This window comes from Arachis duranensis, chromosome 5 (genome assembly GCF_000817695.3).
Source record: "Arachis duranensis cultivar V14167 chromosome 5, aradu.V14167.gnm2.J7QH, whole genome shotgun sequence".
NCBI lineage: Eukaryota > Viridiplantae > Streptophyta > Magnoliopsida > Fabales > Fabaceae > Arachis > Arachis duranensis.
The window spans coordinates 106,548,307-106,571,846 of NC_029776.3; the positions used below are offsets into that span (position 1 = coordinate 106,548,307).

Genomic DNA, 23,540 nt, shown 5'->3' on the forward strand with positions numbered 1-23,540 from the left:
CTCTACTGTCTCTTGGAATGGACAACGGTACTTTATTACGTTCATAGATGATTACTCTCGTTATGGGTATCTATATTTAATACATGAAAAGTCCCAAGCCTTGGATGTTTTCTTGAGGATGTTGAGTTTGGGGGGAAGGAGATACTAGAAATGTTGCTTTTGATGAGGATTCTGTAACTGACAATGATCAGGTCTTTGTACCTATTATTGTTCAAGACACAGTTATAGTACAAGAGCACAATGAGAATCCTACTGTAGATCCAGTTACAGTACAAGAGAACAATAAGAATATTGTTGTTTCTCAAGATATTGCTACAACATAGGAAAATAATGAGAATCCTCCTCAACCCCATCCCATATAGCAAGCTCAACAACCTCAAGAAGTACCATTGAGGAGATCTAACAGAAAAAAGGAGAAATCTATCTATGATCTCAAACAAGCTTTTCGTCAATGGTATCACAAGTTTAAGGCAATACCTCATATGATTTTGAGGTAAATATTAAGAAATTTCTATCGAACAAATTCGAAATGAAAGATCTTGGTGATGCCTCTTTTGTATTAGGAATCGAGATACTAAGAGATCGCTCTCAAGGTATTCTTGGATTATCACAAAAGAACTATATCGAAAAGATTTTAAGTAGATATGGCATGGAAAGTTGTAAACCAATGGATACACCCGTAGCTAAAGGAGACAAGTTCAGTCTCAAACAATGCCCTAAAAATGATCTTGAGAGGACATCAATGCATGATAAGCCTTATGCATTAGCACTAGGGAATTTATTGTATGCTCAAGTCTACATACATCCTGATATATCATTTATAGTGGGAGTGTTAGGTAGATACTTGAGCAATCCGGATATGGATCATTGGATAGTTGTTAAACGCATAATGCGTTATCTAAAGAGAACAAAGGATTACATGCTTATTTATCGGAGATCAGAAAATTTGGAGATCATTAGGTACTCTGATTTCGAGTTCATGGCATATGGTTGCGAAACTTTGTCACTAAGCTTCATATAGTTGATGACATTGAAAGGGCCATTAAAGATATTTTGTGACAATAAGTCAGTAAGTACTATACTCCAATAACAATAAGAGCTTGACAAAATCGAAGCATATAGACATCAAGTTTCTTAGTTGTCAAGGAGAAAGTTTAAGAAAAACAGATTTCCATAGGACATATGGAAACAGAGTATATGCTAGCAGGCCCATTACCAAGGGATTGAACCCTAAAGTTTTTCATGAGCACACTGCTCGGATGGGTGTCAATATTTATGATGCCTTGGTTTAGTGGGAGTTTATTTCATGTTATATGTCCTATGACAGATATTGAGTTATTTTCTGCAGAATTAAGTTGATGGTTTATTTCATGTTATATGAAATGTTCATTTTGCAATATTTGTATTGTGTTTGATCTCAATAAAGTTGGACCAGCTGGAAATAGACATGCATGAGATCACTTGGCATGTAATTTCCATATTACTCATCCAAATTTGATCTATGTCGTTAAGTATATTAGGATGGTGATTGGCGTGGTTTAGTCACGGCATTTAATGTGATAAAAGCTGCGGTAGTTCCATATCTAATGTATGAGACGGACCAGATTGTTAAAGTAATGAGAGAAATAGCATTCAGATGCGCGCATAAAGTTTATAAAATGTGATTATGTCAAGAAAGAATATATGTATAGCCCAAGTGGGAGATTGTTAGGAAATTATTTAATTTCTTAACTTATTTGTGGGCAACACATATATTAATTATAATCACAAATGATGCTATTTCAAATTAAATGACTTATATAATGATGATCTCATTTATTGTTATAAATGCTAATTGAATAAGTCATTATTACTTGTGATTTGGAATTAAATGAGAATAAAATCGGATATTATCTTTTGTTCCTTAGATAATTATCTTTTTGGATTTTAGATATATTATCTTTTGAGCTTTAGATACTATTTTATTTGGGCTTAAGGGTTTAATGGGTGCCATGCTCAAATATAAATAGACCTTCAGGGTTTCGGTCCCCAATATACCAAAGCCGCCTTTGTTGCTCTTTCCCCATTAAAAGAGTTGCAGTTTAGCCGTCTAGGGATACAGAAGGCTTTGGTTGAGGAAGATCGAAAGAACCACAAGATCCAAACTCTTCCAATCATAATTTATGTTTATGAATTCAGGTACGCTTCCGCATTATGTTATATTTTTTGGTGATTCAATATAGATGATCTGGGTCATTGAAAATTAATTATTCTAACACGTTATTCTTGTTTATATGAATACAAGCTAAGAGATCTACATAGCTTTAATCACCACGTTTCTTACCCGTACTAGTTACTATGCTTGGAATAATCGACGAAGATTACGTGTCTAAACTTTATTTGCAGAAACGACGAGGGCCAGTTCTCTTCCGTTAACTACCACACTATATATATATATTTAATTATTTACTATATATCTTAAAAACATTTTTTTTACTTTTAATATTTAAACTCAATATTTTATAGTTAAAATATAAAAAATCAATTAATTAAAGATGTTCTTTCTCTTATGAAATGAGAAAAATATAAATGCAATTGTTGATTATAAACTAATAAATGTTAATACATTTTGAAAAAAATAAGCGCAATATTTTTTAAATCTTGAATTTTAAATTATAATTACGAATTGTTGATATAAAATATAATAAATACAAGATAAGATTTATTTAATTACAAAAGAATGTAACACTCTTTATTTTTAATAAGGAGTATTTAAAAATAGATTTTATATCTTTGCCAAAAAATTTTTTTTGTTGATTTAAAGTTTTTCTTTTGTTTATGAATTTAATTTTAGTACACTAATAATATAAAATATTTTATACCATCGTTAAATTATTTTTTTTATAATTATTCACATAATTAATACGAACAATAATTATTTTTAATATCGTAATATAATTAAATATACAGTATACACGCATAAAATTATTTACATATTTATAGTGCATTAAAATTAGGTAATTTAATTTATGGAGGTTCAATTTTACATGAATCCCCTAAATAAAAAAATATTACGTGGGAGTATTATTTATATATAAATCAAATTCATTGATTTAGGACTTTGTTATGTAAATTGAATTTAATGTATTTGATTTACGTGGTGAGATAATAAATTGAATTAACATCATTCATTTGATTTAAGATTTGCAGTAACAAATTAAAATTGATAGCTTCGATTTACATAGGAGACTAAGTGAAATATAGTAAATCAAATAGGTTAAATTCAATTTACTCAGTAATAAACCCTAAAAGTAAATGGTTCCACTAAATTTGATTTAGCATGAATAATTACTTTGCATAATTATGTATAAACCTAATAATTCAAAGCAAATAGTTTTGATTTACTATGGATAAATTTTAAATATTATTAAGTCAAAGTTAACAGAATTGATATATGTATAAACTTAATAGTTCGAATTTATTTAATTCAATTTACTATTAAAATGATCAAATTAAATTTAGTCAATTTAATTGATATATAATTATAAATTAAAAAATATATGTAACGTTTCTTCTTTTAAAAAATTCACGTAAAATTGATTGTGATCTAGTTTTTTTCATGTAAATTGCCCTTAAAATTATTTTTGTTTTTACAGGGAGTAAAACAGAAAAATACATGTAAGTGAAGAAAGATCTGATATCTAATCGTTGTTATCCCCTGGCCTAACAACGAAAGCCCAACACCGTTATTAATTATTTCACACTGGATAGATCTTACATTGTGGTAAATGTGATATATCTAGTTATCTCACAACTAATAAATAGAGAGATGGGGAAGGAATAATTGTGGGTGGCGCTACCTCAGCCAATCATTAATCTCGTTAATAAACTAATTATCCAAAAAAGTAATCTAACTTAAAATTAACAACTCATCACCTTCCTCATCCACCTTTCCGTTATTCACCATTATCTTCGAATAGCTACTTTCTAAAATCTTCTCTATCACAACTATGAAGTGACAATAATAATAAAAAATAAATAATAATGATAACACATTAATTAGTTTAATTTTCACTGTTGCATGCAGCTACCTCCTCCGCCACCGCCACCACCACCACCACCACCATGGACCACCAACGTCTCCACGATCTCGCCGGCGCCACAGCCGCCGCGAATCCTTACCAGGCCTATCCCTCCCTCCGATTATCCGTCCCATTTCCACCCACAACCGCCGCGACTCTTGTCCCGATCCCTTCCCACTATCGCCTACGTCGCGCGCCGAAACGCCGTCGTCTTTCACCACCAGCAACAACGCAACGACACCGACACGCTCTCAACAAAGCCAACAACTGGTTCGTTATGAATCAGATCCAGTTCTCATGCCTCCCTCGTCACCATTGGAATCACCACAACCATTATCCCCTTCAAGTTACTTCTACGACGAACAACATAACTACGTCGCGAAAGCCAAACAAGATCTCTACGATAAACAAAGCGATCTGGCATGGCCGTTTGGGGATCTTCAAGGAATCGACGGCGATGACTTCAGGGAAACCGCATACGAGCTGTTCTTCACGGCGTGTAGGTCCTCGCCGGGCTTCGGTGGCCAGAGCAGCCTCACGTTCTATTCGAAGCATGAGAATAATAATGGTGTGGGTGGTGGTGCTGGTGGAGCGCCGGTGTCGCAGTCGAGTAGGGTGAAGCGTGCGCTAGGGTTGAAGATGATGAGGAGCACCTTGGATCAGAGAATTTCGGCGGCGGAGTCTCCGGCGATGTCGCCGTTGATGTCGCCGTTGGTGTCGCCGGTGGCGGGAGGTAGCAGCCCCAAGTCTCGGTTGGTGAAGCCGAGGAAGCAGATGAGTATGGCGGATGTGATGAGGGTGCAGATGCAGGTGACGGAGCAGAGTGATAACCGCCTCAGAAAAACCCTAATGAGGACCCTTGTTGGCCAAGTAACTTCAAATTATTATTCTTTATTATTATTATTTTCAAATCTTCAATATTTTTCTTTAAATGAATTTCAACAAAATAATATGAAAATTGACTATTTTTTAATTGTTATACGCAAATAATAAGATTGTTTGACAAAGTCACTCAAGAAATAAATATGCATAATAGGCTTTATTGTTATTATTTATTAAAAGTAAAGTTAATATTCGAGTGCTAAAAAATAATATGAAAAGTAAAAAAAAAAGTAAATTTTTTGAATGAATTTAAAATGTGACAAAAAATACTTAGATATTATTTTGGTAATTTACCATTATTGAAATTTCAATGTTCTAATAACTTTTTGGCTGGGTGGTTCTTTGGTGTAATCTTCCTTGGTTATTGTAACGACAAATAATGCATGCATGGGATGAGATGGCAATGGATATCTTGTTATCTCAGATTTTTTCCATCTTGTTGAAAGAGTAGTTAACTAATAATTTCATGTTATTGTGTAAATTTGATTCTCTGTCCAGCATTGTATCTCATCCTCCAATTTATAATGTCAGCCACTTCAACAAAAAATAAGAGTCGTCCTAATTCCAATTAACTACTATTGATTGATTATGCAGATAATGAATCCGTTGACACATTTAATGTCATTGTTAAATATAATAATGTGATTGATTCATCTAGCTACTACACTAATTTTGGTCTAAACTAGCTAACCATTAATTACAAAAACAAACTTGAATTGCAGCTTGGAAGACAAGCAGAAACGATCATCCTGCCATTGGAACTCCTACGCCACCTTAAGCCCTCAGAATTCAACAATTTCCAAGAGTACCATTTGTGGCAGAAGAGGCAGCTCAAGATGATTGAAGCAGGACTCCTCTTGTACCCTTCCATTCCGGTCGAAAAGACCAACCAATTCGCCATGAACCTCAGGGAAATCATAAAGAATGGTGTGGAACAGCCTTTGGACACAGGCAGGAACTCAGATACAATGAGAACTTTCAGCAACTCTGTTCTTTCCTTATCAATGAGGAACCCTGATGGTGGTGCTCCCACCAATGTGTGCCACTGGGCTAATGGTTACCCTGTCAATGTTCATCTCTATATACCTCTTCTTCAATCCATTTTTGATCTAAAGGAGGAAACTTCAATCCTTGATGAGGTTGATGAGATGCTTGACTTAATGAAGAAAACATGGACATCATTAGGGATAAATAGGTCAATTCACAATGTGTGCTTTGCATGGGTTCTGTTTCAAAAATATGTGGAAACTGGCCAAGTAGAACATGACCTACTCTGTGCCTCACATGCAATGTTGAATGAGGTTGCAAGTGATGCTAAGAAAGAAAAGGATCCAAAGTATGTTGAGATATTGAAATCCGTGTTAAGTTCATTGAAGGATTGGGGTGAAAAGAGGTTGCTTGCTTACCAAGAATATTTCCAAGTTGAGGCTGCTGGAGAAATTGAGAACCTTCTTCCTGTAGTTTTGTTAGCACACAAGATTCTAGGAGATGTTGCACCCTCTGGTGAAGGTAGTGAAGGGAAAGGAGGGGATAGGGTTGATGATTATATTCGATCTTCGATGAAGAATGCATTTGAAAATGTAAGTGCTAGTCTAAAAATGATGCAAATTATACTTATTTCTGAACAGAATTAGTCTCATTTAAAGTGCAGGTTGCAGTTTAGAGAGTAAAAGGCAATACAATATCTGAATAGTTGATAACAATGCTTATTACTGATTTATATAATGGATTTCTCGTTTTCTGATGATTATAGGCACTCCAAGCAGCAAATGCCAAATATACTGAATGTCAAACAAAGAAAGAAATAAGTGAAGTTATGTTCCAATTAGCACAAGAGATTGAAGACTTGGCAAATAAAGAAAGACAAAGTTATAGTCCAGTGTTGAAGAAATGGCATCCAACTGCAGCTGCAGTTGCAGCATTGACATTGAACAATTGCTATGGATTTGTTTTGAAGCAGTATTTAACTGAAATGATGACAACAGAAACAAGCGAGACAATTATAGTACTACAAAGGGCTAAAAAGCTAGAAGATATTTTGGTCCAAATGGTAGTTGAAGACTCGGTTGATTGTGAAGATGGTGGCAAAACAGTAGTGACTGAGATGGTTCCTTTTGAAGTTGATTCAACCATAGTTAACATTTTGAAGAGATGGATGGATGCTTCAATGCAAAGAGGGAATTACTGTTTCCAAAAAGCAAAAGAACATGAAGTAAGTTCTGGCTTTATGATATATATGATCCTCTTTATATCCTCTTTATATCATATCAGATGTTTTTAGTTTCCCAATCTTATAAATCTTTTTTGTGCCTTATATTTCAGAATTGGAATCCAAAGTCCAAATCAGAGCCTTATGCAAAATCAGTAGTAGAGCTGATGAATTTGGCAAAGATAATTGTGCAAGAATTCTTTCTACTTCCAGTACCAATAACTGAAGATTTAGTCCAAGAACTTGCTACTGGATTACAAAATCTCTTCAAGGAGTACACAATGTTTGTAGCAGCATGTGGTAAGTAATTTGAGTTCAATTAGTTCATATGATGAAATAAATCTGAACATGCTATCCCTAGAAATCTCCTTCCTAAATCACTAGGTTCATTTGAAATGCTAAATAATAATCGCTACCTAGCATCCTTGATTTCTGATTTATTATGTTCTGCTCAAAGGTTTGAAAGAGAACTATGTGCCAAATCTTCCACCACTCACCAGATGCAATAGGAATTCAAAGTTCCACAAGTTTTGGAAGATAGCTACACCATGCAGAGTAACATGTGAAGATCCACACATGTATGGAATATATGAAGCTAGGCATCCTCATGCATGTACCAGCCGCGGAACGCAGCGCCTCTACATTCGAATCAACACCTTACACTATCTCCTTCAACATATCCCTTCCCTTGACAAATCACTCTCCTTGTCCAAAGGAGTCGTTCCTTCGATTCGCCATAGTTTCAAAAATATACAGACCCCTTTAACTAACAGCAGCAAAAGCACTTCATACTTTGAAACAGCAAACTCTTCTATCTTAGCAGCATGCCAGCACCTCTCAGAAGTTGCATCCTATCGCCTCATATTCTTTGACTCGAACTCTTTCCTCTATGAAACACTCTATGCAGGGGATGTAGCCAGTGCCAGAATCCAACCAGGACTCACTGTTCTCAAGCATAACCTCAAGCTGATGACTGCGATTCTGACCGAAAGAGCCAGAGCACAGGCAATGAAAGAGATCATGAAGGCATGCTTTGATGCATTCCTTATGGTCCTGCTTGCTGGTGGAACCTCAAGGATGTTCAATGAGTCAGATTACATTATGATCCAAGAAGACTTTGAAAACTTGAAGGCTGTGTTCATCAACTGTGGAGAAGGGTTGGTTGGTGATGAAGCAGTGGAGAAAGAGAGTGAGGTAGTTGAAGGGGTTATAGCATTGATGGGGTTGAGCACTGGAGAGTTGATGGAGACTTTGACCAATATTGTGTTAAGTGATGAGGCAAATGGTGTTATTGGACACAAGTTGCCAATGCCTCCAACTACAAGGAAGTGGAGTAGAACTGACCCCAACACAATATTGAGGGTCTTATGCTATAGAAATGATAAAACTGCAAACCATTACTTGAAGAGGACATTCTCAATAGCAAAGAGGAGATAACAGCAAAGGAGGTATGTTAGGCTTTGTTTGGTAATTGTCTCAAACCAACAATATAGATACACTTAGAGACAATTTTTTTTGAGAACAAAAATATAAAAATAGGTAAAATGAAAACAATAAAGATAGAGACAGGCATATTTTTTTTCTCTGTCTTGTTTCTGTCTTTATTGTCTAATTCGTCTAAGTGTTTTTATATTTTATCTTAAAACACTTACCAAACACCGTCATAGTTTCTTTGGATTCAAGTTAAAGGTAAGCAATGATCCATTTTGCTAATCATTGTTGGCGTAAAATGTCTTTACTTCAAAGAAGGAAGCATTTGATGGAATTGTGAGGAAGGGAGAACGAGAGAAGCAAAATTTAGTCAATGTAATTTGATGATGATTATGCATTTAATCTTAGGAGTTAGCTTGTACAGGATGCAACGATGGTCAATAACAATTTCGATTATAAATTGCTGAATAGTGTGATGAGCACATCGTGTATTTTTGTAACCGAAAAAAGGAAACTGAACTACTTGCATGCATGTTGTCATTACTAATTTTAGTGCACCATGTAAACAAAAGGCCTTAATTGAATGGTTTAATCACTTTTCCACGGAAATAGTAATGAAAGGTATGTTGCTACTTAGTTTACTAATCTTTGTCACTATTGCAGGAATAGGTTGCCATATATTCATTTCAGGAAAATGCAACAATTATTTTATAAAACTAATTAACAAATAATCAGTTTATCGATCACCATTAGAAGCAAAATTAGATAGACATATACAAGAACGTTCGCGCAGTAAAAGTAAAACATTGAATGTAATAAAATTAGATAATAACATTCCTAAAGTAACACTAGTTCCAAAAGATAAAGTTGCTCTTTATTGAACTAGGAAATAGAGAATGAGAGGATGAGAATTAGAGGAGGAACACTATTCTCTTGATGAATTTTATTGAAGTAAGCAAACCAATATCACGAGTCACCAACAAGAATCACAAAATATCAAAAATGCACTATGCATAGCAAAAAACACTATTCCCGATGAATTTTACTGAAGTAAGCAAACTAATATCAGAGTACATGAATCACCAACAAGAATAACCAAAATATCAAAAATGTACCACGTATAGTAAAGAACTAACTAACAAACGAATAATGTCAGTTATAGAGATTATCCCCATGACCCCTGATGAACAGTTAGCATCACACCTTAGTTCTAGGCAGCAGCACTTAGGTCAGTGTGGCGGCAGCAATGCGCACAACCATTCTCAGCAGGAGGAGCACCACAATTTTGGTACCTGCCAATCTTGTATGAACAGTTGGGTGTGTACAAAAGCAACCGATATCTACATGAACAAAATTTGATTCATTTTTATTGTAAATATAAACTTAGAATAGTTTAAAATTTAAAAAGAAAAAAACACAAATTCTTTTTACGTACTCTCTCAATTTTATAACGTATTCTTTTAATTAATTAATTTTATTATACTGATGATCATATATGGTTAAACAATTCATTTTCACTATTAATATCTTCCTCAACTTTCTATTACAATAAACAACTATTCAATCATATTTCTGGTTGGTTTTATAATTTCTAGCTTTTAAAAACTTAGTAAATCGATTGAATGTGAAATTAGAATAATTGAATCTTAGTAATTAAAAAATTTTAGCTGCACAAATAGCATTTTTGTAAAAGACATATTAGCATGATGATTCCACTTGTATTAGTGTTCTTCTGGTAAATTTTAACTGTTATTGTGAACTTATTAATATGCTAATTGATCTTGTGTAATTGCTGTGTTGTTTTTAATTTTTTTTTGTGATTTTCTTTTCTTAAATTTGTTAAGTTGATAATTTGTTAAATTATTGAATTATTGTTATTTTAATTTGTTAAATTATTAAGTTGTTGCAATTTAATTGATTGGATTTTTTATTTAGGTTTTGTTTTCTATTTATTTGCTAAATTGTTGTTGTGTATTTATTATTGTCTTTAAAATTATTGCTAAATATTAGTAATTACATACTTCATGTTTTAATTAATTTCTTCTTCTGAAGTAACCTTATCCGCCCCAACCAAAATCACCCCTTAGCTGTAGGGATTCCTACAACCTTCGTTATTTGGTGATATAGCAGGAACAGTTGGGGGTACAATGGCGCAAACTATGTTTGTACGAGTATTTTTCTGTAAATGCATGTTAATTTATGGTTTGGCCTTCTTTTATTTTTGGGTTCACAATTTCTATTAGTCTGGTAGCTTAGTTTAAAATTCAAAATTCTATTAGTTTATTTTGTTTTTGTGTATATATATAATTAGTCATTTTTTTATTTTTAATTTGAATAAAAAATACACAAAGTTTTTTACATACTCTCTCAATTTTATTACGTACTCTTTCAATTTTATTCAATTTTATTATGGTATCAAAATTTCTATTAGTATCAATTAAACTAAGAAATGAATCGAAATTAATTACTTCACAAATAAAAAATTTGGTCAATCAATTAATTCGCACATGAATCGAAATTAGTTCAGATTTTAACAAGCAGTAAAAAAGACTTAACATCAATAAAAATACATTAAATTTATTTATGGATCCAAATGAACATCAAATAAATTAAGAAATGAACTGAAATTATTTAATAATAACACCACAAAAATTAAAAACAATAAAAATTAATTAGAGTTAGTTAAGGTTATCACTTAGTTGTAGAGTTTTATTGTAAATTAAATACTAAATTCTCTTATTACTACTTAATATGAATGAAAACTCCTAAGAGATTAACTGTTTATATCTAGAATGTGATTATTAATTGGTTATCCAATAGTTTTGTCTAATTCCTGAGAGATTACACCAAATAAATAAAATAATGACAAAAAATACCATATATTTATATATAAATATATGTATTGTTTAATTTATTTTTAATATATATTTTAAATTTTAATATATATTATATTCTCGTGGCTCATTTTATTGTATAACTAACCTGGCTAATTTTAAAATTAAAATTTTCACTACCAAAAGTGATAGTAGTTCACTTGCTCATAATCACTTTGCATAAGTACTTTTTGGTAGAAAGGGCAATATTTTTCTGTTTTTGGTAATCAGTGTAGCAAGCAAGTGCAATATATTGTCACAACAATTACATTACTCTTCTTATCTTTTGGGCCCATGTATGAGATCCAATCTTAAAAGCTAAACCAGGCCTAGTTGTAAGGCTAACCCAACCCAGAACATTAATTTTTTATGCGAAAAAAAAAATATAGAAGCAGATCGCAACCGTCAGTTAGGGAAATCAATATCGTGAAGTGTATAACGTGCCAACCATCCAACCGTCAACCCAAAAGTCTGCTTATAATTTAAGCAATTTTTCGCTGTACCCTGTTTACCTAAACCCTAGCGCGCACTCTCTCTCTCTCTCTCTCTCTCTCTCTCTCTCTCTCACAAAAATCTCAGCATGTCGAACACCGAAGCCGAGCACCGCGAAGAGGAGGAGGCTCCCGCCGGCGAGGACGAGGACACCGGAGCTCAGGTAGCTCCGATCGTCAGACTCGAAGAGGTCGCCGTCTCCACTGGCGAAGAAAACGAAGATGCTATTCTCGATCTGTAAGCATTTCAACAGTGTTTTTTTTTTCCTCAATACCTTTTGAGCGTTTTATCGATTCATTAACTGAATTTTTGTTTTCTTAAATTAATTTTGTTTTGCAGTAAATCCAAGCTATATCGATTCGATAAGGACGGGAATCAATGGAAGGAGCGAGGTGCTGGAACAGTGAAGTTCCTGAAGCACAAGGAAACTGGAAAGGTTCGCCTCCTCATGAGGCAATCTAAGACGCTCAAGATCTGCGCCAATCATTTGAGTAAGTTGCTCCTTTTTCACTTCGATCATCTTTTATTTATTTATTTGCTCTTTTTTCCCACCGTAATCTGAATTTCGACCGGTTTATTGTTGGAATTTTGTAGTTCTACCTTCGATGAGTGTGCAGGAGCACTCCGGGAACGAGAAATCATGTGTTTGGCATGCCAGAGACTTCGCCGATGGTGAATTGAAAGATGAGCTTTTCTGCATTCGGTTTCCATCGATTGAAAGTAAGTATGCCTTTTTTTTAGTTGTATTTTATGAACCTACTTTGTAGCTATAGGTTTTAATCAATAGTCAAAACTTTGATTCAGTGTTCAATTATAATATTTTGTTATTGACGCGGTCACAGAATTCTAATATTTTGTATTTAAAGAGGTTTGTAGTATGGAGGAAACTAAATATGTGAACTATTAGTTGTGTTTGTCAAATTTTAGTATGCATCTTTTGTAGTAACTCCTTGAAATACACTCACGTATATGTGAGCATCTTTTCTGAGATAGTGTTATGATAGGACAGCAAAATGCCTGCTATTCGCTGACTTTTGTGTTGCTATTTATATTTAGCATTACTAGTTTACCTGCATAGGGTGTGAGGATTCCTTGTGACCCGGAAGGATCTTTGGTTTATTAGAGCTTCATACCATTTCAATGCACGTACCTCAATGCTTATGAGTGTCAATTTCTTTTTGTTGATATTAAGGTAGATGGCCGTCCATTCCTTTTGAAATTGTTTGGGCAAGATGCCTACTGTTTGTGACTAAGATACCCCTTGTATGAGGGCACTTTGCATCAGACAACAAATAACATTGTTACTCTCTGCTTTACTAGTTTACTATTTTGGACATGGTTTTATTGCATTGTTTAACTGTTTTTGTTTTTATGTCCTTCTGTTAGATTGCAAATCATTCATGGAAACATTCCAAGAAATTGCCGAGTCCCAAAGCAAAGCCGAAAATGCGGATGCATCTGATACTGCCGGTCTCCTTCAGAAATTGAGTGTTGAAGGGAAAGAAGGTGAAGAAAAGAAACCTGAAAAGGAATCTGAAGAAAAAACTGCAGAACGCGAACCTGCATCAGCTGAGAAGAAAAAGGAGACAGAATCAGAGAAAAAGGACGAAGAGCCCAGTCCCTCTTCTTGAATCATATCATTGATTCACATTTCCTTGCTAGGCAACATGAAAGTTAGGTTGTTGACCTTTTTCTGCCGCCGTTTTTTGGGATATTCCCCTCATGCATCGTAGTCTTGAGGTCAGGTCAGGTCAGGGTTGTGTCAGGGTGATGCTATTGAACAGAATGTGTCCATTGTTGAGTCTTTGTTGCTGGGGAAGTTTGAGTCAGATTTGGATTATTGAGGGTTGGTACTTTCGGGGTTTGGGAGTTTTCGAGTCTTATTTCCAATTCTATATATGTATTTGTCGGTGTTCTGGGGAAACTTGCAAGGGTGCAGTCGAGAAAATAGTTAAAAATTATAAACAAAGGTTTTTGGATATACATTGTTTTGATTTCACGTCTTTTGCAACTCTAATTACTAATTAGTTATTACTTATTACTAGTGGTATTTAACCTGCTCAATATGATCAAAGAAGCATCAATGTTCAAAGTTAATAAATGCAATCACGATCATTTCTGGTATACAAATGTAATTACACTCATCAAAATTTACATATGGTTTGAAAAAATAAATCATAAAATGATAAGCCGAAATGCTAGGGCAAGAAATTCGGAGAAATTTAAGCGGTTCAAGGCTGCGTCAGAAGCCTCTTCAATTGGGGCCCATGATGCTTTCTTGTAAGGAAAAGTGTCTCTGTTACACTGCCATTGAAAATGGCGTGCTTGCTTAAGGCCCATCATTAATAGGATTGAGATTTGAGCATGCCTATCAATAACTATGCTTTGAAAGTGAGCTTGTTTTCATTATTATTTCTCAAACCTGACCCACTTCCAGTTGGCATAAAGTGTTTCATTCTCAAAAGGGAAGACACTATTTGGGAGGGGCTCTGATTCTTGGATGATATGATGATTGTGATGTATGTTCTCTTTGTATTTCTTTGCCATCATATCAGCCTCCAGAAACACTCTCTTCGGAAGAAGGAAAAAAGCATACCTCAAGATCAGTCTCACTTGCACCATAAAAGAACTCAACCAATAAGGAAAAGAATACATAAACAAAATAAGTACCTGTTTATCTGAGAGAAATAGGCCAGGTTCACTTTCAAGGTCTGCAATGCTGCATGATAGAAAGACAAATTGTCATCACCAGCATTTTTATTTTTACCACTATGTTGTGGTCTATTGAGGTTCCTCCAACTCAACCTTTGTTGCAACCGAATGCACAAATCATATCTAAAGATAAAAATGAAAGAGCAAAGTGAGCTCGAAGACGCTAACCTTAACTTGCAAGAAACCTCGGTGAAAAACATGACTAAGAAGAAATACCAGGGAAAATATATGATATTTTTTACTTACCCTATTTTGTTTTCTCCCTCTTTTAAAGGCCTGTTTATGATGGATGCCTAATTGTTTAAGGAGTTTATGTATAGTAGTATATTGGGAGGAGAACTTCAATTTTAATTACCTTAAGGAGATTTTATCAGGAGCCGTTGACTTCACCACCAGAACTTTCAACTTCTCATCAACAGAAAGTATGTCACTAACAGAACTAATCTCGGCTCGAGTGATATTTGAAACATGCAGCAATCCACTGAAAGGAATCCAACAAAGAATTTAACATACACACAGTTTTGATAATCTCAACCTAACAATTTAAATTCATGAAGTAGCTAAAAGAGTTAACATTTTCCCCAAATGACTAAAGAATAACAACTATGTTATCCAACCTATCACTCACCATCTATTTGTTTCTCCTATCCTTATTTGGGCTCCATAAGGAAGGATCTTGTTCACAGTCCCTTCTAGAAGTGTTCCTTCTTGAAGGTATAGCTTTTCCTGCAGCATCATTTTCATTGAACAGCATCGGAAAATAAAATAAATCCAACATTTAAATGTTAAAGCTAAGCAGAAAAAATGGTAACGAAAAGATTTTGAGTACTGACCCAAGCTTCCCTCTCACTAAGTACCAAATTGGTTGTGTCTTCATCTACTTGAGTAATTTGTACATATATACATCGTCCCACCTAGATCATTGTTATTAACATTATTTAACAGATGTAAGAACGACGAAGACTCGAAGGCAAGCTAAAAGAGGAGATCTGTGTTAGATACTTGTGTCAATATTCATGACATGGAACAAAGATGGTCTAGATAAGTAGTTGATGCAAAACAAGGAATTTTTTTCCTGTTTTGGAGAGAAGTTCAGGGCTGCAACTCACATTTTCTTTTAATTCGCTAACATTATTTACTCTTTTCATAAGCTCAGCTTTAGGTAGGAAAGCCCGCAAGCCCTGCATATCGAAATTCAAGAGGATATAAACATTTACTCGAGTGTTACATAAACAAGAAGATTAAGTTTGATAGCACAGACCTCAATCCTTGTTAGCAGGCCCCTGGTATTCCACTCTGTGATTCTAACCTCTATAGATTCGCCATACTGTTTTATCTGCCCAAAAGATTAAGATTGGAAAATGTGATTCTCAAATGAAAGAAAGGATTATATTTGCCATTATTTGTAGTTCCTTACTGACTATAACTAAAGCATACATGCAAAAATTTTTTCTAACTCTCAGCATGAAATAATACCCCGTTAGGAAAATTTATTTCCTTGTCTATTTTGTAGGCTATATACATGTATATAAATAAGTATATAATCACATTAGCTATTTTATATTGTAACATATAAATCGGTTTGGGCCTTTTGGATCAATAACCAAAAGAAGCATAAAATTAAAAAATGGTTTGCTGTATTGGTGACAGATACTCCTAGCCTATATCCTTCAACTTCTACTTTAATTTTTTCAAAATAAATTTTGTATCAATATGGCTGTTTCCATAGATATATTTATAAGTTGTATTCTAAATTCAGGTCATGATCTTCAGAATTCGCCATTTTCATCTGTTAGTGTCATGTCCATGCTACCTAGTTTTCAATTAACTAGCCAAAAGAGAATGATCACATCCAACTTACAAATTCTATAAATTTCCAATGAACTATATATTAAGCATTTTATGGGGCATGTCGGAAAGAGAAAAACCTGCCTCAGCCGATGCCAGGCGATGCGGCGGAAGAGCCTTCTGCTAGAAAGCAAAGCCCTATCAGTAAGTGTTCTACCAAGAACCTCAGCAAACACAACAGTTCCAACCTGTGCAACCGGAATCCCATTGATTGCATCTTCATTCTTTAGAATTCCCATCCTACCCTGAACATTAAAATTCTGTTCATCCTTTTCCAAATCAAATAGCAAGTGTTCCATTTCTCTGGTATTCAAGGGAAGCACCTCCTTTGTCAACATTGTAGCTAGTAATTCTGCACCCACATTGACATTGAGCTTGCTTTCAGTACCCGAAACAACAACTCCTATCACAAAATCCCCAGGTTTTGGTTCATAATACTCAGCATTATCCTTCTTAACTTCTTCACTCTCATCAACCATATCATCTCTTTCCTTAGAAACTTCTAACAGCCCATCATTTTCTTCTCTCTCCTCCACAGAACCATTCTCTTTGAAAAACTTCAAAAATGGCGACAAAGCTTCATCTTCTGTAGAACCTCTCTCTGATTCCCTAACAACCTCATTTTTTGCAGTAGTTGGTGAAGGCTTGTTGCGCAACTCAAGCTTAGCATGCTCTTGGTCTTGGGTTCCTTCACCATCAAGAGCTTCTTGAGATGACTGATTACTAGAAAAGCCATCAAATTTCTCACTGATTGAGGAAAATTCAACATGGGCAGCTCTCAAAATTGAAAATTTATCGCGTTCTGTATATGGGAGTTTCATGGGGTTTCTATGGAAATTGTTGCGAAAAGCAGTGACATGGCTAAGAGGTAAAGTCCAATTGGGAAAGCAGAGAGACTGACATGGACAAAGAATCAATGGCATCTTCGTATTGTTGACACAGTTTAAGAGCTACGAGGTTCGGTTCAGTTCTGAGTTTCTGAGTTGCATGTGAACTAGTTCTATGTTCTATTCTATCCTCTTTAGCTTTCTTCTCCCACTTCAGTAAAAAATTTTGTGAAATTTATTGTGATTTACTGATTTTGTTTAAAATTTATATATTTACTTTTTCTTGTTTGTTTGAAAAATATTATTATATTTAAGATAGATAATAGGTGATTAATTTGTCATTAGTTTGTTATTGTTCAAATTTTTATGATCAATAAAAGTAAATGGTAAAAATGTAAATTAACCATTACAGAATATTTGAGTCATTCTTTTCTTTTCTCTCAATTATCTTTACTTTCACTAATAATTCTCTTAATATTTCATGCAAATCCCTAATTTCAGTAATTCTGTTTCAGTACCATGTCACCATCAAAGCACCATGGCCGCTACGTTGTATTTAAAGTAAGATTATGAACTCTAATCTAGATTCATTCACTTTTTCTTCTTGTTTCATTGTTTATGAGATTTATTGTTTGTGATTAATTTGGCATGTTATCTTCTTAGCTTTTTAGCCTTTGCCATGTGTTTAATGGTTTGATGATATGATCATTAGTATTTAGGGTTAGAATTTTACTTCCTCTTTATAATTGTTTGCATTTGCCAGCATCATATGAATCTTCTGTCATTTGTGCTATGATATTTTCAATTCTTGTTCTCATTGTTAGGTAACAACTCTAAAAAATGTGCTATTTAATTTTATTTTCTTTTAAATAAGCTAATTGATTAGTTATATTTTTAAAATAAGAGTTCAACACCATAACATGAAATTTGTTATAAGAAACAAAAACAATATATATGCTAACACACGCTGAATGTACTTGTACTTTATAAATACTATATTTTATTTTTACTCCTTTTGTCAGTTTTCTTTGTTTAGAAAAAATTTATAAATAATCTTGGAGTAAACACTCAATCTAGTCTCTGTCCATTTTAAAATAGGATAAGGCGATCCTTATCAATAAATTACATCCGATCCGGTCCTTGTCCCTGATGAAAGAGAGCCAAGACAGCCCCTCCGTTATAACCTCTCATTGAAGTTGACGGAAACATCCTATGTGACATTCACCGGCACTAATGTGAAGAGTTACTCAGAGTTAAGTGTCACGTTGGCTTAGTGAGAATGGACAGAGGTCGATTTGTCCCCATCCATTCTCCAAAAACGCTCCACATCAGCGCCAGTGAATGTCACGTAAGACTTTTCCGTCAACTTTAGTGATGGGTTATAATGGAAGGGCTGCCTTGGCTCACTTTTGTCAGGAAGAAGGGCGGATCGGATGTAATGTATTAACGGAAATCGCTTTATTCTATTTTAAAATGGACAGGGACTGAATTGGATATTTACTCATCTTGTTTACACTTATTCTTGTATGTCAAAAACCTTTCTCTCGCTTAATAAGACATTCCACATTATAACATAACTAGTTGATTGAGAATAATAGATGCTTTTTTTCTTGATAGTAATTTGTATTCTACATTTTTACTTCTGATTTTCTTTTCAGTTTTTGGTAGTTAACTAAATACTTGTCTTCAATTTTATATTTGATCTCCATGATGATTTTCAACAAGGTTGATGTTTTTTTTTTAGATATAGTTCACTAAACAAAACTATAATGATTTCTCTAAGCACTTTCATTTCTGTTTCTTCTTAACATTTTCTTTTGATTTATTGTTAACTTGTTATGCTTTTAGTTCCAGCAACACATTGTAAGAGTGTTCATAGCTTGGTTCAGCTTAGATTTGGTTAACTTGGACTAAATTTGGTCTAATTTCATTTAGATTTAACATAACTAAAAATTAAATAACTTTATTCGATTAAATTACACAATCAAGTTATGATGAAGGTTTGAAAGCATTTTTATTTAAATATATAAGCTACATATATATTTATACACAAATATATAGTGATTGATTTCTTCAGTCTCTTTCAAAATGCAACCTTGTACGGTACGTTACACTGAGGAAAGGAACTAAGAGGCGGAGAGAACCGCGGCATGAACCTCAACATTCCAAGAAACATTCCACAAAACCACCTTCAGAATCTGAAGATAACCCTGAGCTGCACGACGAGTACTTCGATGACAAATGCAACTTGGTATGCATTCTTTGCTTGTTTCTGCTTCTACAATGTTGCTTTATTTTATTTACATGTTTCTTCAGTAACTTTGCATTATCAGCTTTGATGATAGATTGTAGATTTGGTAGAGTTATAATCCAAATAGCAGATGAATCATCTCCTTCAATTTATGCATTAATATATGTATATACATGTATGCATTTACTGATAAATAAACATTTGTTGATGTGTATTCTCTAGCAAGATTTCTGGAGAGAAGTATTCCTTGTTGGAACAGAGGTTTGTTTATTGGATTGTTCTTTCTTTTTAGTATTTTTTTCTTTTTCTTTTTCTTTTTTGCTTACCTCATCGATCACATTATAATGCCAGTGGGATCAATTGGATTCTGTATATCAGTACAAGTGGAATTTCTCTAATCTTGAAGTGAGTATTGCTACCAAATACAAAGTTCCCTTTGATCTTGTAGTTCTAAATTTGATCTTTAGAATTTAACTTATTAAATTGCTTTTCAGAATGCATTTGAAGAGGGTGGTGTTTTGCATGGGAAAAAGGTTTACCTCTTTGGTTGTACTGAGCGTAAGTATTTGTTTGTTCAAAAACGCTATTCGTATACCAAAATCAGCCACCAATGTATTTATGTATAAATACATATGTGGTTTAATTTATTTTCAATGTGTATTTGTATTTCAATATATATTTTATATTAGTGGCTGACTTTGGTGGCTGATTTTGGTGTATATGCAGTATGGTCGATGTTTGTTTCATTGTTTTGTGTCCCTATTGAAGATATTTATGTAGGTTAACACTTAGCAATGCCACTTCTTTTGTGCATGTTTTGCAGCTCAACAAGTCTGCTTTAAAGATGTAGAAAAAGTTATCTTGGTACCTATTATTGTCGCTGTAAGTTTTAAATTCAAGCCGCGCTTTCTCTACATTAAAATCTTCCGGCTAAGTTGATCATTGCTTCAAGGTATCAATAGTTACATGATTTCACCAATTAGGTGACGTATCGCGTACCAATTTACAATTTATCTACGAACTAAAACGCTATAAGTATACTCTCCACATAAAATATTTTTCCTGTGGTGTACCGCATACCTAGTTTTATACCAGAATATATTGCGTTCCATGTAACTATAAAATCAAGAGCAATTTGTGTATATAGTTTGATTAGTTACTTGTGAGTCTATCCTTTGGGATATGGTTTTTGACTTCTATTCACCTATTGTTGGTCATAAGAAACTTGAGTTTACTTTGTAAGTTGTAACTATATTGATTTTGATAATAGAAAACTTGGAAGTTTTCACTATATTATTAAAAATGCTACAATTTTCTTATGAAAAAACAGGTAGTGTCACCTTTTCCTCCATCTGATAAAATTGGGATTACCTCTGTTCAGAGAGAGACTGAAGAGATTATTCCCATGAAACAAATGAAAATGGATTGGATTCCATACATCCCCTCAGAGGATCGGTACACATTTTAATTCGTCTACCCTCGGAATTGTTTTATTCATATTGTTGTGAAATTTTTGGTTATTCCTGAATTTGCCTTCTTCAACATTGACAGATTGAAGTCTCAAATATTTATCTTGAGTTGCACCCAAAGGAGGTATGCCACCATCTTTGATTCAAATACCTTAGTATAGTATCAGTAGCTTGTTTCAGAATTCAGGTTGCAAAATGATAATATTTTATTGATTAGAGAAGTTCTGATTTTATGTGTGATATATTCAATGTGATGCAGGGCTGCTTTGAAACATTTAAAGTTGGATCAAGTGAAAAAATATGAGTATTGCTTGCCATGTGAGTAGTGATTAGTTTGAGGCTTAACTTTTTAATTATTGATCATACTATGTTGTATATTTCCTATCAGATAGAACAAAGAATATTTGACTAATTTGTTTCCTTTAATTGTCATTCTTTTTGAAGATTTCTACCATCCATTCAAGGAAGATGAACTTGAACAAAGTACTGAGGTTCAAATACTATTTCCAACAGAGCCAAAGCCGGTAATTATTATTAGGTTTAATTATTCTGTCGATTCTCATAGTTTCACCAAATTTTCAATTAGGTTCTTATATTCTTTTTCTTTTAATTTGGGTCCCTAGACCATATCAAATTTTGTAATTAAGTCTCTACCATGATAAAAACATTGGAATTAACGGAATATTCTGTTAAACTATACAGAATATGCAGTCAAGTGTTAGACATATTGGTTTTGTTTAATAGAATATTATGTTAATTCCAACGTTTTTGTCACGGTAGAGACTTAATTACAAAATCTGATATAATATAGATCAATTAAAAAGAAAAAAAGTAATGGGACCTAATTGAAAGTTCAGTAAAATTATAAAGATTAACAGAATAATTAAATCTTATTATTATACAAATTGTTAGTTAAAACTTTTAACAGTGTTTGTATGTTGCTTGAGATCCCCATTTTTGCATGACATGTTTAGATACATTTGTTTATTTTGCAGGTCTTTTGTTCATTTGATTGGAAGTTCAATGATCTTGAGGTAAAGGCAGATTAACTTTCTAATGTTTATGATTCTGTCAGGTTCAACTTTCTAAGTAGAAGATAAATTTTTAAGTAGAAACTAGAAAAGCATTGACATTTCTTGCTTTATAATAACATTCCACACAGGAGTTCAGTGATGAGCTCATAAAAGATGAAGAATTATCAGCAGATCAAAAAGAAGAGTTCAAGGTAGGAATACATGCATGCAAGTTTTTCAACTAACTTTTTCAACTTGATTTCAATGGCTGATTCTCTTTCTTTTTTGTTATAGGATTTTGTGAAGGAAAAAGTACGCGAAGCAAAGAAAGCTAATAAAGAGGTATAATGAATTTTCTTATGCATACACATCTGTTTTTCTTTTTCTTTTTGTTTCTTTCTATGATGATGCACAGACACAAACACAGGACACGCGGATACTCGAATTTTAAAAACTTATAAGGTACGGAGACACGGCATATATATAGAATATAAAGTATTTTTTAGATAAATTACAATGAATTTTTGATATTTTATTGCTGTTAAAATATAAAATAATTTTTTAACTATTTTTAATGTCTTTTTTTAACTATATAAAAGTATCTAAAATATTTTTTGTTTTACTAAATAATAATATATATTATTTCTAAACTCATTTAAACGATATATGTTAAGAATAAGGCTGGACACGCGGACACGTGATGGTATTTAGGTGTGTCCAAGTGTGTCTGAAGAAGAATTTTTTATTTTTTATTAAGACACGATTAGACACAGCAGACACGCGTGTTGGACGAGTGTCGATGAGTGTTGTGTCCGAAATGTGTCACGCGGACACGACAATTCAACGAAATGTCCGTACTTCATAGGTTTCTTGATTTTTGTCATTGATTTTAAGGCAAGGGAAGCTAGAAGAAAAGCCATTGAAGAAATGAGTGAGGAAACTAAAGTTGCATTTGAGAATATGAGATTTTACAAATTCTATCCTGTTCAAAGTCCTGATTCTCCTCCTGTATCAAAGAAGGTTAGTTTTAGATATTAATGATAATAGCTTAATTTATGTATCAAAATGATAAGTTCTAATTAATTCTTTGTATTGTGGCAGTGTCATGTGATTAACAGGTATTATGGAAAGGCTCATGAGTATCTATGATGAAGCTAAGGCTTAAATTTTTTCTTAATATAAAGTTGTGACTTAGAAATTGCAGAAAAACCAAACTAGATGCTTTGATATTAAAAAAAATTATTTAGTCCATTTTTTAATTTGGTTGTATTTAGAGAGTAAATTGTATTTACTTAGCTACTTTTGAAGATGTGGATGTGATTCAACCATTTGGCTCTAAGGGTCATTATCAATTATCAATGTCATTCACCAGATGCTATATTATTCATGCATAATAAAAATGTGGAATCTCTCTAAGTTCTAGTCTTAATACATATTCACATGAAAAATTTTAGCACATCTTATCCTTATTA

The 23,540-nt window shown here is 33.4% G+C and overlaps 4 protein-coding genes across 5 annotated transcripts; 3 read left to right on the forward strand and 1 right to left on the reverse strand.

Annotated features, from left to right (window-relative positions):
* The first annotated feature begins 529 nt into the window (after positions 1-529).
* On the forward strand, positions 530-9,021 carry LOC107491460 (protein unc-13 homolog). The gene is made up of 6 exons (XM_021143614.2): positions 530-960; positions 4,067-4,931; positions 5,666-6,523; positions 6,697-7,155; positions 7,266-7,452; positions 7,610-9,021. The coding sequence occupies exons 1-6, from the start codon at positions 530-532 to the stop codon at positions 8,587-8,589; spliced, it is 3,780 nt and encodes a 1,259-aa protein (XP_020999273.2). The 3' UTR covers positions 8,590-9,021.
* A 2,947-nt stretch (positions 9,022-11,968) lies between these two features.
* On the forward strand, positions 11,969-13,947 carry LOC107491598 (ran-binding protein 1 homolog b). The gene is made up of 4 exons (XM_016112474.3): positions 11,969-12,185; positions 12,288-12,439; positions 12,543-12,668; positions 13,335-13,947. Exons 1-4 carry the CDS (start codon positions 12,037-12,039, stop codon positions 13,577-13,579), a joined length of 672 nt encoding a protein of 223 aa, XP_015967960.1. The 5' UTR covers positions 11,969-12,036; the 3' UTR covers positions 13,580-13,947.
* Positions 13,948-14,032: 85 nt separating this feature from the next.
* LOC107491597 (protein PIGMENT DEFECTIVE 338, chloroplastic) lies at positions 14,033-17,529 on the reverse strand. 2 transcript variants are annotated; one of them, XM_016112473.3, is made up of 8 exons: positions 16,589-17,529; positions 15,922-15,996; positions 15,770-15,841; positions 15,494-15,574; positions 15,289-15,386; positions 15,016-15,141; positions 14,619-14,667; positions 14,033-14,519 (listed from the first exon to the last, which is right to left on the reverse strand). In XM_016112473.3, the coding sequence occupies exons 1-8, from the start codon at positions 17,429-17,431 to the stop codon at positions 14,358-14,360; spliced, it is 1,506 nt and encodes a 501-aa protein (XP_015967959.1). In that variant the 5' UTR covers positions 17,432-17,529; the 3' UTR covers positions 14,033-14,357. The 2 variants fall into 2 exon arrangements, with proteins under 2 accessions (XP_015967959.1, XP_020999274.1); XM_021143615.2 differs by having other exon boundaries at positions 14,362-14,519; positions 14,619-14,783.
* A 1,190-nt stretch (positions 17,530-18,719) lies between these two features.
* Positions 18,720-23,283, forward strand: LOC107491458 (protein HEAT INTOLERANT 4-like). Its single transcript, XM_052261888.1, has 16 exons — positions 18,720-18,770; positions 19,184-19,234; positions 19,413-19,586; positions 19,809-19,847; positions 19,938-19,991; positions 20,081-20,144; positions 20,410-20,468; positions 20,917-21,047; positions 21,126-21,179; positions 21,315-21,373; positions 21,500-21,579; positions 22,051-22,089; positions 22,218-22,280; positions 22,363-22,410; positions 22,963-23,088; positions 23,170-23,283. The coding sequence occupies exons 1-16, from the start codon at positions 18,720-18,722 to the stop codon at positions 23,215-23,217; spliced, it is 1,140 nt and encodes a 379-aa protein (XP_052117848.1). The 3' UTR covers positions 23,218-23,283.
* The last annotated feature ends 257 nt before the right edge of the window (positions 23,284-23,540 follow it).

Coding starts and splice junctions, on each gene's coding strand:
- LOC107491460 (XM_021143614.2), top strand. CDS start 530: ATGAAAGATCTTGGTGATGCCTCTTTTGTATTAGGAATCGAGATACTA. Junction 6,524..6,696: donor TGAAGAATGCATTTGAAAAT/GTAAGTGCTAGT, acceptor TGATGATTATAG/GCACTCCAAGCAGCAAATGC. Junction 7,156..7,265: donor AAAAAGCAAAAGAACATGAA/GTAAGTTCTGGC, acceptor CTTATATTTCAG/AATTGGAATCCAAAGTCCAA.
- LOC107491598 (XM_016112474.3), top strand. CDS start 12,037: ATGTCGAACACCGAAGCCGAGCACCGCGAAGAGGAGGAGGCTCCCGCC. Junction 12,186..12,287: donor GAAGATGCTATTCTCGATCT/GTAAGCATTTCA, acceptor TTTGTTTTGCAG/TAAATCCAAGCTATATCGAT. Junction 12,669..13,334: donor TCGGTTTCCATCGATTGAAA/GTAAGTATGCCT, acceptor TCCTTCTGTTAG/ATTGCAAATCATTCATGGAA.
- LOC107491597 (XM_016112473.3), bottom strand. CDS start 17,431: ATGCCATTGATTCTTTGTCCATGTCAGTCTCTCTGCTTTCCCAATTGG. Junction 15,997..16,588: donor CCTGGCATCGGCTGAGGCAG/GTTTTTCTCTTT, acceptor TCTTTTGGGCAG/ATAAAACAGTATGGCGAATC. Junction 15,575..15,769: donor TTAGCGAATTAAAAGAAAAT/GTGAGTTGCAGC, acceptor ACAATGATCTAG/GTGGGACGATGTATATATGT.
- LOC107491458 (XM_052261888.1), top strand. CDS start 18,720: ATGGAAGGGCTGCCTTGGCTCACTTTTGTCAGGAAGAAGGGCGGATCG. Junction 19,235..19,412: donor CTTGGTTCAGCTTAGATTTG/GTTAACTTGGAC, acceptor TGATTTCTTCAG/TCTCTTTCAAAATGCAACCT. Junction 23,089..23,169: donor CTCCTCCTGTATCAAAGAAG/GTTAGTTTTAGA, acceptor GTATTGTGGCAG/TGTCATGTGATTAACAGGTA.